General features: G+C 35.0%; 1 protein-coding gene across 1 annotated transcript in view; it reads right to left on the bottom strand.

Annotated features, from left to right (window-relative positions):
- Nucleotides 1–15,029, bottom strand: part of Abi3bp (ABI family member 3 binding protein) — a 202,063-nt gene that overhangs the window by 112,617 nt on the left and 74,417 nt on the right. Inside the window, exons 5-6 of the mRNA XM_090347240.1 lie at nucleotides 3,859–4,040; nucleotides 2,065–2,120 (exon numbers count right to left, since the gene is read on the bottom strand). Of these exons, the coding sequence (XP_090203366.1) occupies nucleotides 2,065–2,120; nucleotides 3,859–4,040 (238 nt within the window). The remainder of the gene's footprint in view (nucleotides 1–2,064; nucleotides 2,121–3,858; nucleotides 4,041–15,029) is intronic.

Raw genomic sequence — 15,029 nt, 5'->3', positions numbered from 1 at the left:
ATAAATGCTCACTTTCATTGGCTGTTGAAAAAATGTAAGTCAAAATCACATTGAGGCCACCATCACATTATAATTAGGATGGCTATTATTTTTCCATATATTTTTATTGTAATTAATAGAAGGGTTACATTATATTCACCAGATAGAAGGTGCATTTCTTCACATACATTGATACCCTTTCTCATGTCTTGGTCCCCATTACCCTCCCTCCACCCCCGCCCCTCATCTTGTTTTCCTCCCTTCCCTATCCGACTTCAAATAACCAAATATACATATATAAAATATATCAGATAACCAGGTGAAATATTGTAACAATGTGAGAAAACCAAGGGACAGCAAAAGACATGAGAGATAGCATAGTACATTAAAGACAACAATCACCAATTATATGACTTTTGTTTCTATATCCTGGAGGTCCTTTCATTTAGCATCATTCTATATGGCCTTATGTATCTAAGTTTTGTAAATCTCTGCTAGGAGAGCCCAAGGTTTCTACTGACTATGACAAATGAGGGAAACCATTGAGCCTATGTTCCTTTGAGTCTGGCTTACTTCACTTAATATGATTTTTTTCCAAGTCTTTCCATTTTCTTACAAATGGGGCGATGTCATTCTTTCTGACATCTGCATAGAATTCCATTGTGAATAAATACTACATCTTGTTGATCCACTCATCAACTGAGGGACATCTGGGTTGGTTCCATATCTTTGCTGTGTTAAATAGTGCTGCAATGAACATCGTTGTGCTAGTGGATTTAGTATGTCCTTGTTTCTGGACGATTGGGTAAATTAGGACGGCTATTATTTTAAATGACAGAGATAAGAGGGAAACAATTATGCTTAGATGTTAAGAATGTAAATTAGCACAGCCAGTATTGAAAATGCATGTTCCTCAGAACACCAAAACTAGAACTACCATCAAAACCAGAGAGTCGACATCTGGATGCAGATATTGGACAGGATCAAGAAGACACCTACATTCCTATATTCACTATTCACAATAGCCCATTCGCAAAATCAACTTATCTATCAACAGAGGAAAATGCATCATGCACAATCACTGAAGACAGTAAATTTCTATCCATGAAAAGAATCTCTGTATTTACTTCACTGTGGAATATTTCCCGAGCTGGATATTTCCTATGTTTGGGAACCAAGGGCTGGAACAAAAACCCTTGTCCCTCTCATCAAATGCCTTCCCTACCTTCCCAGGAACAGAATGCCTTCCACTTTATAACTTCAGGATGTGATATGAAATACATTCTTTGACTGACCAGGCAGGGAGTTCGGCCTAGTGGTAGAGTGCTTGCCCAGCATGCACGAAGACCCAGGTTCGATTCCTTGGTACCATATACATAGAAAAAAAAGCCAGAAGTGGTGCTGAGGCTCAAGTGGTAGAGCTCTAGCCTTGAGAAAGTCCAAGGGCTCAGGCCCTGAGCTCAAGCCCAGGACTGTCCCCCCTCAAAAAAAAAAAAAAGAAAAAGAATGACCTTATAGTAGTAGGTAGAATATAGTGACACAGTGCTTCCTAAGAACAGATTCCCAGTCCATAAAGTGAGACAGATCCCCAGTCTATAGAAGCTGGGCATGTTACAAAACCATGAACAGAGGTTGAGCATGCTAAAAAACCAATGGCTACTTCATTTTTGAAATGGTTGGTGCTTTAAAGTACATACTGATAGAGAATATAACAAAGATTTGAACTTCAGCAACATACTGAGGGCATGTATCAATCAAATTCTCTCTTGAACAGTCCTATTAAAAAGCAATCCACAAGACAGAATTCAGTTCAGCCTCAAAATAACCAGACTACTCAAATATTTGAATAACGACACTGAACCTCAGAATCTCAAAGCTTCAAATATGTCAGAAATGCTTTAGAATCAATCATGGTTCCATCTGTATTTCCAGAAAAACAAACTGGTTTCTAAGCAATTATGTACTTTACCCAAAAGCTACAACAACTAGTTAATCCATTTCAGGCCTCAAAATAGAACTGTTTCTAGACTTAAAAACAGAATTCAGATACAATCTTTAAAAATCCTGAAAATAAGCATTACATACCACTGTGTGGACCTGGTCATAGGTACTTTGGATTTTCCCATTTACTTTGTTTTTACCTGATAAAACAAGGGAAATGACATTATTGTCACTCTTTTTGCTTATAAATCAACTGTAGTTAATCACCATGAACACAATTACAACTCATGCTTTCTAACTTCAGCACATTATTTTAATTGCTGGCCTTTCAAATATCAATTCCATTGAAGTTTGAATAAAACAGTAACTGGAAGAAAGTTCAAGGTCCTCTAAAGTATTTGTGTCTACTTTTACTATTCTAAGTTTCCATTCTGAATATTTAAAGCATTGTTATTGAGCATTTTCTTTGTTTTTGTCATCTATCAGGGATTTCTTTCTTTCTTTCTGTCAGTTGTGGAGCTTGAACTCTGGGCCTGCGCGCTGTCCCTGAGCTCAAGGCTGGAGCTCTACCATTTGAGCCACATTGCCACTTCCAGTTTTCTGGTGGTTGGAGATAAGCGTCTCAAGGACTTTCGTGCCTAGCTTGGCTTTGAACCACGATCCTCAGATCTTACCCTCCTGAGTAGGTAGGATTACAAGCATGAGCTACCGGCGCCCAGCTTTCAGGGGTTTATCTTTAAAATACTACAGTGACTAGTGACTTCAGTGAAGATTAATAAAGATATCCAATGTCTATCACCTGCTTTTTTTGAAGAAGAAGTAAGACTATTCAAAAAAGAAATGTAGCCCCACGACTGACAAAAAAAGTACTCATTGTTTTTCAAAAAAATTAAATTTTAAAAGAGAGAAAAAAAAGGAAATATTACTAAGATTGTTTTCTACAGGAAGTTTACATGCATAGCAAGGAAATGCTTCCAGTCTCCTATCCCCCCAACCTCTTTTTGCTGCTGGGGATTGGACCTAAGGTCTCAAGCATGTTAATTACAGCCTCCAACATGGAGCTGAAACTCTAGCCCCATTATCATACTGATTGTAAGTTTTCTTCAAATAGATTTCCCAGTTATTCATATGATGTTCTCTTCTGTAGCTCAGTTGTACCTGTGTGTGTGTGTGTGTATGTGCATGCGTGCGTGCACTCATATGTGCATGTGTGTGATATGAACTGAGATGCTGGAGCTCAGGGGCATGTGCTCTTGCTTGGCTTCTTTACTTATGTATGGCACTATGCCACAAAAGCTATTCTGCCATTCTAGCTTTTTGGTGGTAAATTTGGAGATAAGAGTCTCACAGACCAACTTTGACCTGCTAGGAGTAGCTGTCTTTACACTTGGATTCTGTGCTCTTTCTTCTGGGACAAGTGTGACTTTTATCCTACTGTATTGGATGCTGAATCTCTGGGAACTGAACATGAGCAATAGATTATTTTAGAAAAAGTGTCCCACTAAGGTTGTTGGGAAAGACATAAACCAGAAATCCACATTTAATTTACAAAGAACTCTGTTGATATCATTGTGCTGTCTTGACCAACACATTTTCATCTTTGACCGATGGAACTAAAGCTGAAGATTGATTGGATGGAACCCAAACTGAAGACTAGGGGGAGTCATTTGTAAAAGTGAAGGATCAGTCTAAGTAATGGCATCAATCTTCTTTTCCTCTTGCATTATGGAGCCCAATCTGTCTATCACCTGTTTTTAAGACCAACTTGTTTTAAGATTCTGAAATATTATTGCTTAAATTCTGATTACATTTTGTCAAATACTAGACATGTGAATTAATTCACTGCATAGTATACAATTAATAAACTAAAAATTGATAATTTAGGAAAAAGAAAACAATTACAAATGGCTTACTAAATGAAGAGTTCCCCATACTTACTTCCAACAACCGTCTTGTGATTGAAAATCTTACTCCAAAGTCCACCTTCCATGTTGTCTTTTACTCCAAATTCATAAACTGTGTTGGGCTTTAGATTTTCCACAATTGTCTCCGTGGCTGGACAGAGTTGAAAAACCCACTTTTTTTCTTTATCCTTTTCTCTGTAGCGAATTGTGTACAACCTGTTGAACAACAAAGACATTAAAACACAGAGAGATTCAGAATATGATTTCAAATTTCTTAAGTTCATCATAGAAGAACATGTATGTATGTATATATGTATGTATGTATGTATGTATGTAACACTCAACCTTTCAGATTTTTCAAAACATTTGAAGGGAACTCAAAAAGATGACTTCATGTGTACTTACAGTTTTCATTGCAGGTTGAGGGTCCTTCTAGCAGCACTGTAAGTATGACAGGTTTTTTTTTGCATCCACAGTTCCATTACTTGTTACTTTGAAATATGAACGTTGAAACATACTAGATACTTTCCCATATATATATATATATATATACAGAGAAGAACATAGGTGTCATTTTATAAATACATAAATATCATAATTTGGTAATTTCATGCACATTAGCCCCTTCAAGCCCTTTCATCCCTTAAAAGGTGCTTAGAAAGTAATATTGTTCAATTTTGTAAAAGCTGAACATAAAAATTTACATCAAGGAATCTTTTCTTTTGTTTTCTTTCTTTCTTTCTTTTTTGGTCCTGGTCCTAGAGCTTGAACTCAGAGCCTAGGTGCTATTCTTGAGCTTTGGTGCACAAGGCTAGCCCTCTACCACTTGAGCTCCACTTCCCAGCCTTTTCTTTTTGGTAGTTAATTAGAGATAAGAATCTCTTGGAGTTTCCTGCTCTGACTGGCTTTGAACTATAATCCACAGATTTCATCCTCCTGGGTAGGGAGGGATTACAAATATGAACCACTAGTGTCCAGTTATGGATTTCTCTTTAATATTAAAATATACTTATTATTACCAAAAGTCAGTATCAATAGTCAAGCTAAGGGTGCAATTACAAAACATAACACAAATATAATAATGTAAAATAAACAATAGAACAAACAAAATGTAAATATAATAGAAATTTAAGATAATTTATGTATTTCCTTAGGGCTTCATGATATTCAGATATTGATGTCAAAGTAAGATCATCTCCACCACTATTGTTATGTTTACCTGTATTATCTCATCGAACTGTCAAGTATCTGGAGTGGTTAGTCAACATTAACCCTATAAATGTAAAAACTGAACTTCAGAACAATTACTTAATTGCCTAGCAACACCCAGCTAATGACTTCTATCACTAGCTGTGGCCAAAGGGAAAGGGGCTTCCATGAGCACTCTGCACAGTAATGAGGCCGGCATGGGTCAGGATACACAAAAATCACAGCCTATTGAATAAAAATGGCAAGTTGTAGAATAAAGTCTACAATTTCACATCATCACAGACATAAGAAAACAGTCACACAAAAGGCTACCATATCATTATATATAGCATTATGAAAAGATAAATTGTGGAAGAATACAACACTTAAAGATAGTGTTTTGGCTTCTACCAGCAGGTGGAAAGACAAATGGTACCAAAATGGTGTCAACAAGAAACATAGGCTGTATGATTTCCCGCATTTGTGGTCACTAGAATGTGCCTATAAATCTATAAGTAAGCACACTGGATGATACACACATGCACACCCATGCACTCACAGTGGGGCAGGATAAATTAGACAGGACTCTAGATGTTCACACACTGAGGCCAAAGGAGGAGATGCATAGGAGTGGCTGACAAAGACTCAACAGCTTCATGCCGAAGATCATATAAAATAATATTCTAAAAATAATAAAACAAAATAATATTCTAGGAAATGAACTCCATGAAAAGGAAACAAAGGACATTTTTTTAGTTGCCATTGCTGCTGTTTCGGTTTTTTTTTATATTGTTTGTAGTTTGTTTGTATTTGGGAAGACAAAGGAGAGCACAAAAAGGTGGAACGGGGTGATTAAATAGAACAATGAGACTCACTAGACATTATGGAAAATGATCTGGATAGCTTCTGGGTAGGGAGGGGGGGAAAACTGGGAGAGAGCGAGGGAAGGGGAGACATGGTTTGAAAAGAATTGTTCATTACCTGGTTCATGTAACTATAATTCCTTTGTTTATCAACTACACAACAACAATAAAAAAGAAAACAGTATCAATGCCATTAAATTTTATCTGCTTTTAAACAAATATTTTACAAAAATTGAGCAAAACAATAGTTTCATGGATAATGCTGAGAGCTGCCTACATTCAGTACACTATTTTATTTTTGTCATTGTTCATTGTTATAACCCCAACATCTAGAATAAATTCCGATATAAAATACTTAGTTACCATTAGCTTACTGAATAAATAAATGGCAAAACTATTCTCTAGATATAGAATGTTTCATGACTGCATGATGTTTCAAATAAAGATGTTCAGAAGCTTAGTTCACTATTTCTTTGTTGTTGACATTGATATAAACAATGTTCTGAGGAACAAGAATATTGACTATTAGATTTTTGTTGTTGTTGGTTGTGGGGCTTGAACTCTGGGACTGGAGGCTGTCCCTTAAGCTCAAGGCTAGCACTCTACTCCTTGAGTTACAGAACCACTTTGGGTTTTCTGGTACTTCTCACGGGACTTTTGGGCCCAGGCTGGCTTTGAATTGCAATCTTCAGCTCTCAGCCTCCAGAGGAGCTAGGTTTACAGGCTATGCCTGGCCTCAGATTTGATTTTTTCCGTAATGACATTTTCTAGTTATACTAGGTTGGAACCTAAGAGTTACGTAAGGTCCTTATAGATTAATATCTTGACTATTTTTCCCCTCAGAAATTTTATAAAAGTGCTATATCTTATTTTCTCTAACATTTATTATGCCTCTTTACCCCTTACCCCATCAAATTTAAACAGATTAAAGTTTTAAAAGTTACTCATTTATTAGTGCTAAAGACATTTATTGAGCTCTAAGAAATAATTTCATTTTCATGTTTTCCTTTTTCTGCAAACACAAGTACTTCTTAACCAATTCTACTTATTACATGTTCTACAATTGCTCCACATTTGTGGACATGGAGACCAGGGCTGAACACAACTCATAGAGTTCAGAGCAAAATGAAAACGTGGAACCTTCACTTTAAACTTATTAAGAATTTTAAGGCAATGATAGCAAGGCATAAAGTCAAATCTTGGCCCTTCTAGGTAAGGAGAATTCACAAATTACATGCCCATGAAGTCAGCAGGAATCTATAGTTTAAGAAGCACAAAAAGAAGAAATCAATTTGTATATTCCACCTCCCTTATTACCTAAAAGGCATACATTCGTTAGCTTGTTTCTTTCATTAAATAAAAGTTGCTCTCAGAGCTTCAATCGCCATTCCCAAATAGCAGAAGGCAGAAAGAATAGACACAGGAGTCTGTTGCAGACAAATTACTAATAGCTACTGGAAAAAAATGTTATAAGATACAAGTCCTTTGTGTCTTGTGGATCAAAGTATCAACAGTGATTTATAAAATGCATTTTTGACAAGAATACTACATGGAATTTCTGGATTTTGTTTGCTTACTCCCATCTTGGCTCTTACAGGACTTTATGAAATGCTGAGAAGCTAAAATCAGACCAGCTGGCCTACCACAATTATGCTTCTCTTGTACAGTTATGTTTCTGATGACTAATTTAATTGCTTGAATAATTAGGATTCCATTGCTAACAGAATTCAAGGCTTTCCAGTCTACTTGATTTCATATCATCTTTCTCTGAATAAAACAGGACAACAATGTCTTATGCTTTCTAAAAATCCAAAACTTAAGTACATACGAGAAAATCAGGCTGCAAGCATCTTCTCTTTCAACTTTAAACAGCACATTCATACCTTTCCTACCAAATTTGTGAAGTTTAAGAGCATCTAGCTCTTCTCCTCTCTTTTGGTCAGGGTTGGACTAAGTAACATTGTCTAAATTGATTAGAGAGTATAAGCTAGGTAAAAAAAGTATTGTAATTAATAGAAGTTACATATTTTCCAGATAGAAGGTGCATTACTTCTAAGCTACTTCTAATTATACTAGAATTAAGGGGATAAATTATCCTTGATTTAGAACAAAGGATAGCCTTATGTGTAATAAACAATACATTATCACCTAGTACACAGCAAATAATCCATAAAGACTTATGAAATGAACAGGATAAACATTTAGTTTCTTATTTTGTCATTTTGAAGTTAGAATATAAGTGCTCCAAATGTCCAATCTTTCAATCACCAAAATATGTTGACTTAAGCTAATAGTTTTACAATGAGATATTAGGTTTTACTTACCAAAATGCACCATTCCTATACAACCCGAGTTGAAGCAAAATACAATGTGTCTGTGTTAAACATTTGTGGAGACCTTAAAAATTTTTTATTTTAGCTTATCTGTGTAATAAATCCTGAGTAAAGCAGAATTAATATAGAAGAGAGCCTGAGAAGTGCCCAAATACTGACAGTCAGATTGCTGTTTCACAAATTTAAATAGTTTTGTTTATATTAAGATCTCTTTCAACATTGGCTCTTGGAAAACAAATGGAAAGGTACATAAAATAATTCAGAATGGAGAAACATTGCTTAAGATTCTTTACCTATATATTTATTATTTATTTTGTATTTACCACAACAAAGAGTCACAATCTCATTATCTGAGGACAATCACAGATCAAATGCTGGTTGCATCATTTTCTGTAAACAATTAAATTTGGGCACAACTGCACAAATAAGCAACAAGTCTTTCAAGGAAGCTGGACAGAGTGACACAAGTTTGTAATCCCAGCACTCAGGAGACTGAAGAGTCTCAAGAGTTCAAGGCCAATATGGGTTGAATAGTGAGATGCTGTTTCATGAAAAATAAAAAAGCAAACATAGTAGCTGGCTACTATGCAAATAAATTAGAAATATGCCCCAAGGTTAAAGAAGAAAAAAATAAAAAAAATAGAGCTTGTTTCACTGGAGACTTACTGCTTCAAATTTTGCTATAGAAAGTCCAAAGTCAAAACACAAATTAGCAACTTTTCCGGTGCATTATTTCTACAGATAAAGGAGTATTCTATAAACCAATGGGAAAAAGAGATTCTCTTTTTACCTATCTTGATAGGAACAACTGAATAGCTTACATCTTAATTAAGGAGTAGGAAGCTTGTGGGAAAGATACACATGGTTCTGCCCTTAGAGAACTTACAATTCACACTGAAAATCAAATGAGAAACAAAGCATCGTGGTAAATAAAAAGAATTCACAAGCAGTGAAAATGTCTTCTTTTAAAAACAAATTGGAAGAATTATAAAAAGACTAAAAAGCAAGAAACTGTTCTTGCTCAAAATGAGAGCCTCTCTTTCTACATGAATAATAAATAAACATACTATAAATGTGTGACAAAGACATGAAAATGATTTCTAAACAAATTAGAAAGCTTTAATAAGCTGGCAAAGAAGCAAGGAATAAAGCAATCCCGAAACTTTAACAAGTTGGAAATCCTGAAAGAAAAATCATAAGTTATTAATGGTGAAATAAATTGATGGTTAAAAACATTTACCATTAACCTGGGCCAATTTGGAAACCATTCTTTTGACCTTGGGTATGTTCAGGACAAATGTGTACATTCTTCCTTCTAAAGGCTGTTATTTATAGAAATATCAAATGAATCAATATGTACTCAGAAAAGGGTGTAACACACAGGAGATCTATACAGATCACATGCACATAAAAATAGAAATGTTTAAGAAAGTTTCTTTCTTAATAAGGACCAAGAAACACAACAAATCAGAGAAAGGCTGGATAAGTGGGACTGTATTAAACTGCAGAGCTTCTGTATGGCAAAAGACATATCTAGATAGCTAGATAACTAGAAAGCCTACAGAGAGGGAGTAGATCTTCACTAACCATACAACAGACAAAGGCCTCATATCTAAAATATATCAACAGCTCAAAAAATTGAATCACTCCAAAATTAATCTCTAAAGAAACAACCATCCCATTAAAAGATGGACCAAAGACTTAAAGAGAGTATTCTCTAAAGAAGAAATTAAAATGGCCTATAGACACATGGAGAAATGCTTGACATCTCTTGTCATAAAAGAAATGTAAATCAAACAATTCTAAGATTCCATCTCACTCCAATTAGAATGGCCAGGTTCAAGAAATCTAATAACAAGAGTTGCTGGTGGGGATGTGGCCAGCAGGGATCACTACTACAGTGTTGGTGGGAGTGCAAACTTGTCCAACCAGTATGGAAAGCAGTATGGCAGTTCCTCAAAAGACTAAACAGAGCTCCCCTATGACCCAGCAATTCCACTACTTGGCATTTACCCAATCATCCAGAAACAAGTGCATACTAAATCCACTAGCACAACGATGTTCATTGCAGCACTATATACCATAGCAAAGATATGGAACCAACCCAGATGTCCCTCAGTTGATGAGTGGATCAACAAGATGTGATTTATACACAAGGGAATTCTATGCTGCTGTCAGAAAGACCAACATCGCCCCATTTGTAAGGAAATGGAAAGACTTAGAAAAAATCACATTAAGTGAAGTAAGCCAGACTCAAAGGAACTTAGGCTCAATGGTTTCCCTCATTTGTCATAATCAGTAGAAACCTTGGGCTCTCCTAGCAGAGATTCATAATAGAACAAAATCTAGATACATAAGGCCATATAGTATGATGCTAAATGTAAAGACCTCTAGGATATAGAAACAAAAGCCATATAATGAGTGATTGTTGTCCTTGATGTACTATGTTATCTCTCATCTCTTTTCCTGTCCCTTGGTTATCTCATATTGTTACAGTATTTTACCTTGTTATCATATATATTTTATACATGCTTAATTGGTCATTTGAAATAGGAGAGGGAAGGGGGAAATCAAGTTGTGAGGGGGAGATGGGAGGGAAATGGGAAACAGGACATGAGAAAGGTTATCAATATTTGTGAAGTGATGCACCTTCTATCTGGTGAATATAATGTAACCCTTCTATTAATTGCAATAAAAAATATATGAAAAAAATAGAAATGTGCTACAAAGCCCTAGTAGCATCCATTAATATTTCCAAGGTTAAAACAGAAAAAAATTTAAAAATAGAGATTGTTTCACTGGAGACTTACTCCTTCAGATTTTGCTATGGAAAGTCCAAAGTCAAAACACAGATGAGCAACTTTTCCAGTGCATTATTTCTACAGAAAAAGGAGTCTTCTATAAACCAATGGGAAACAATTTTATAAATCAAACTTCATTGAAGATTCTGGATATTACAGTTCAGCATTTTAAAATGATACCCCTTGGTATTTCTATAGCAAGACAAATGTATTCTTCCAGTGACTTTGTAAGATGTTCTTCAAAGAACACTATTTTTTGGAGACCAGAATCCAAACGCAGCATCTAACACTTTTGCTTGGTGAGTCTTCTACTACCTGAGCCATGGCTCCAAACCCTTTGAAGAAAACTTTATTTTTTGGTCATGGAGCTTGAACTCAGGGCCTATACACTGTCCCTCAGCTCTTTTGCTTAAGCCCAGGGTTGTACTACTCAAGCCACAGTTCTACTTTTCTGGAAGAGAACTTAAGCTACATTAATCTTCCGATTTTCCATTAGCTTATTTTTGGTTATTTCAGCCTACTGGTTAGTCTAAATTCTGGGGAAAAAAAGTCTCCATGAACATATGAGGACAGATTTCTCCAAGTCTGCTTCTAATTACACATATTTACACTTCTGGTTGATTTATTTGGGTGCTTTAAAAATATGTTCTATATTTATTGTATTTTTAAATAAGGACTATTAATATTTTTCAAGCCTGACAAAAGGTTTAAATGCCAGTTCTTTATAATGTGTGCTAACTTGTGGAGAAAAAAGCATGAGGAAATGGATACCACAAGTTCTCCAAATGTTCCTGTTTCACTGTGATTGGTCAACCCTTCTCTTTTAAAACTGTGTTTATTATCCTTACATAGTTTTAAAAGAGGTTATACTTCAACATGTCAATTTATGAATACATTGCATCTTGATCTTTATCAGCCCTTTAGCCTTTCTCCCCATCTCTCCCAACTCCACTTACCCCTTCACTTTTCCTAGTTTCATTGAATATTGTAACTGCATTAACTGTTGTTTGCATTATTTTGTTTCTGTCATATTCTGTTTCTGTCTCAGAGTATCTTGGTTCTCTCACTCCATTAGGTTTGAGCAAATTTCTTGGCATGAAATTTACCACATCTTTCAAGAACTTCACACAAAGTGGAATTAGTCATTATGCAGATTGTGATTTGGTATGCATCAATTCATTTATTTTATGTGAAGAGCAGGGGAAAGGCATCTATCCGTAAGCGGCAGGGTACAATGATTAGGTAGTCTGTGGAGGAAGGGCTTAGAGTGAAATACCGATGATAATTTTCCTTGCTTTCTTTATGTTCTCTGCTTCCTGGTACTGCCAAACCAAGGCCACTTTTGAATCAGAACCATACATCTTATAAGTTATTTCATGGTAAGAGTCTTCATGGAGACAGTGGAAACACTATCCAGATAATCTATGAATTACATTATTGTAATGGAGTTGCTGAAACTACTCATCTCAAGCATTAAAATAAGCTGCATTTTGCTGAAAAATCAAATTTCCTCACCTTTTTTGGGTGCTCCCTCCCTCTCTCTTTTTCTTCTTTCCTTTTTTTATAGAAGAACTTTTAAAATGAAAAGAGGAAAAAGGCAACCCATTAAGTATTTACTTTCTCAGTATTGACATCTTGGACAGATCCACTAGAACTGGAATTATGGCAAAAAAAAAAAAAGAAAAGCACACTTCTAAGAGTCCATTTTCCAAGCAAAATAAGTCATGGGCTTAGTGGTGGGTGAAATAGTGAATATTTCAAATTCCTTGAAACTTCTCAAAAATAATTTTAAAGGAGTTTTGGAAATACCTTCAACATGCTTTTATCCAAGTATGTAATCCCTTGAGAACTATGTACATATAAAGAAAAATGTTATTCCTTAATTGAAGTCATATGAAAGGTACTTTTGGAAACTTATGAACATTTTTAAAGTCCTTGCTTTTTAACTCAATTTAACAAAAGCAAAACTCACTACAAAAATATACAGATAGCCAAAGAATACCTGAACAAGTACTCACTCTCCTCAGTGCAAGGGAAATGCATGGGAAAACTACAAGGAAATACTTTGGTACTAGACAGCTACCATGATGTCACAGATGCTGGTGAAGACGTGGAGCAACTAGAACTCTGATAGATTGCTTGCAGAAATGCAGGCAAGAACACTAGACAAAAAAAAATCTCATATTGTTACTGTATCTGACTTTGTCACCTGGCATATTGTATATATGTTTATTTGATTATTTGAAATAGGAAAGGGAAGGGGGAAACAAGATGATTGGGAGGGGATGGGGAAAGAAGTAGGGACAAAAACATGAGAAGGGGTATCAATGTGTGAGAAGTAATAGAAGTAATACACCTACTATCTGGTGAATTTAATTGTATCTGGTGAATATAACATTACAATAAAAAAGTTAGATCCAACCTTCCCTGGAACCTATCTAATTCTAGCTATTTACCTGAGAGAAAATTAAAACATATAGCCATAAAAGACTACACAATCATGTTTATTAAATCAATATGAATTTTAAAAATAAGTAGGAGGATGGATCAAAAGATTCAGAAAAAACACTATTCAAAAATAAAATAATAATAAAAATAGAACCAACCATTGATACCTGAAATGCTATGAATGAAGTTCAAAACCAGATTGAATTAAAGAATATCCTGAAACCCTTACAATGTAATTCCACTTATGTGTAATTCTGGAGGAGGCAAAACAAATCTTTGGTGAGAAAATTCAAGTCAGTAGTTAAGTAATACTTAGTAAGGTGATAAAGTATTCATTTTCTTGATACTATAAAATATATGGTTTTATACATTTATCACTACTCAAAATATACATAGAAGTTCTGTGCACTTTATTGTGTTTAAAATATCTCTCAAATTTTTATGTTTAGGACTAAGCACCAGTGGCTTATACCTGTATTCCTAATAAAGAAACTGAGATCTAAGGATCCTAGTTTGAAACCAGTCTACACAGAAAAAAAATCCAAGAGACTCACTTCTAATTAACTAGAAAAAGCTGAATTGATGGCAGGGCTCAAGTGGTAGAGCATTAATTCAGCAAGCATAAGGCCTTGAGATCAAATCCTAGTACTACCAAAATAATGATATTTAAAAGAGGAAATAAGCTATTTCTCAAATTTAAAAATCACTTTGTATTTAAAACCAAAGTAAACACTTTAAAAATATGATGTCTTGAAACTTAAAATTTTTGATTGTTTGTCTAGTTACAAATTTTTGAATGAAGCTAATATAATAATACTTAAATAAATGTGTGATTTTATGTATCATTCGAAATCATGTTTTAGTATTTGGCATGTTCTTAGCATATGCATAGTGCCAGATACTTCTATTGAGTTTAAGGCTGAATGAACAGCCAGCATATAAGAAAATAAACCTAATTTTCCTATTTGTTTTGCCAATGGAGATGTTATATTTGTTTTCCTCGGCTGCCCCCACCATTAGTAAACACACTAGATGGTTTAAAAAATATGCTTGGACATGATAAATTATACAGGACTCTAGACATTCACACAGCAAGACCAAAGAAGATATTATCAGGAGAGGATCATAAAGGCTCAACAGTTATGAGCATATGATCATATAAAATGATGTTTATCAAAATGAATTCCAAGAAATGGAAACAAGAGATTTTATATTATTTTCCTTCCTTTTCACTGTTTTTTTAAATAGGAACTTTTTGTCTTATATGTAAGTTTACCTGTTTGTGGGAGGGCAGGCGGAACACAGAAAGGGTAGGCAAAATGGTAAACAACTGCAGCAGTGGGATTCAATAGACACTATGTTGAAAATGAACAAACTCTACGACTTCTATGGGAGGGGTCAGGGGAGAAAAACTGAGAGAAAACAGGGAAGAGGCAACATTTCACAAAGAAATGTACTCATCACCTGATTTATGTAACTATAGCCCCTCTGCACATCATCTTTCTAATAACAGTAAAATTAAATTTAAAACTTTAAGAAAAGAACCATCTGGAGGGCAGGTTAAACACAAAT

Source organism: Megascapheus bottae, chromosome 1 (genome assembly GCF_031878675.1).
Source record: "Megascapheus bottae isolate mThoBot1 chromosome 1, mThoBot2.hap1, whole genome shotgun sequence".
Taxonomy (NCBI): Eukaryota; Metazoa; Chordata; class Mammalia; order Rodentia; family Geomyidae; genus Megascapheus; species Megascapheus bottae.
This window is presented reverse-complemented; position numbering and strand designations above follow the sequence as displayed.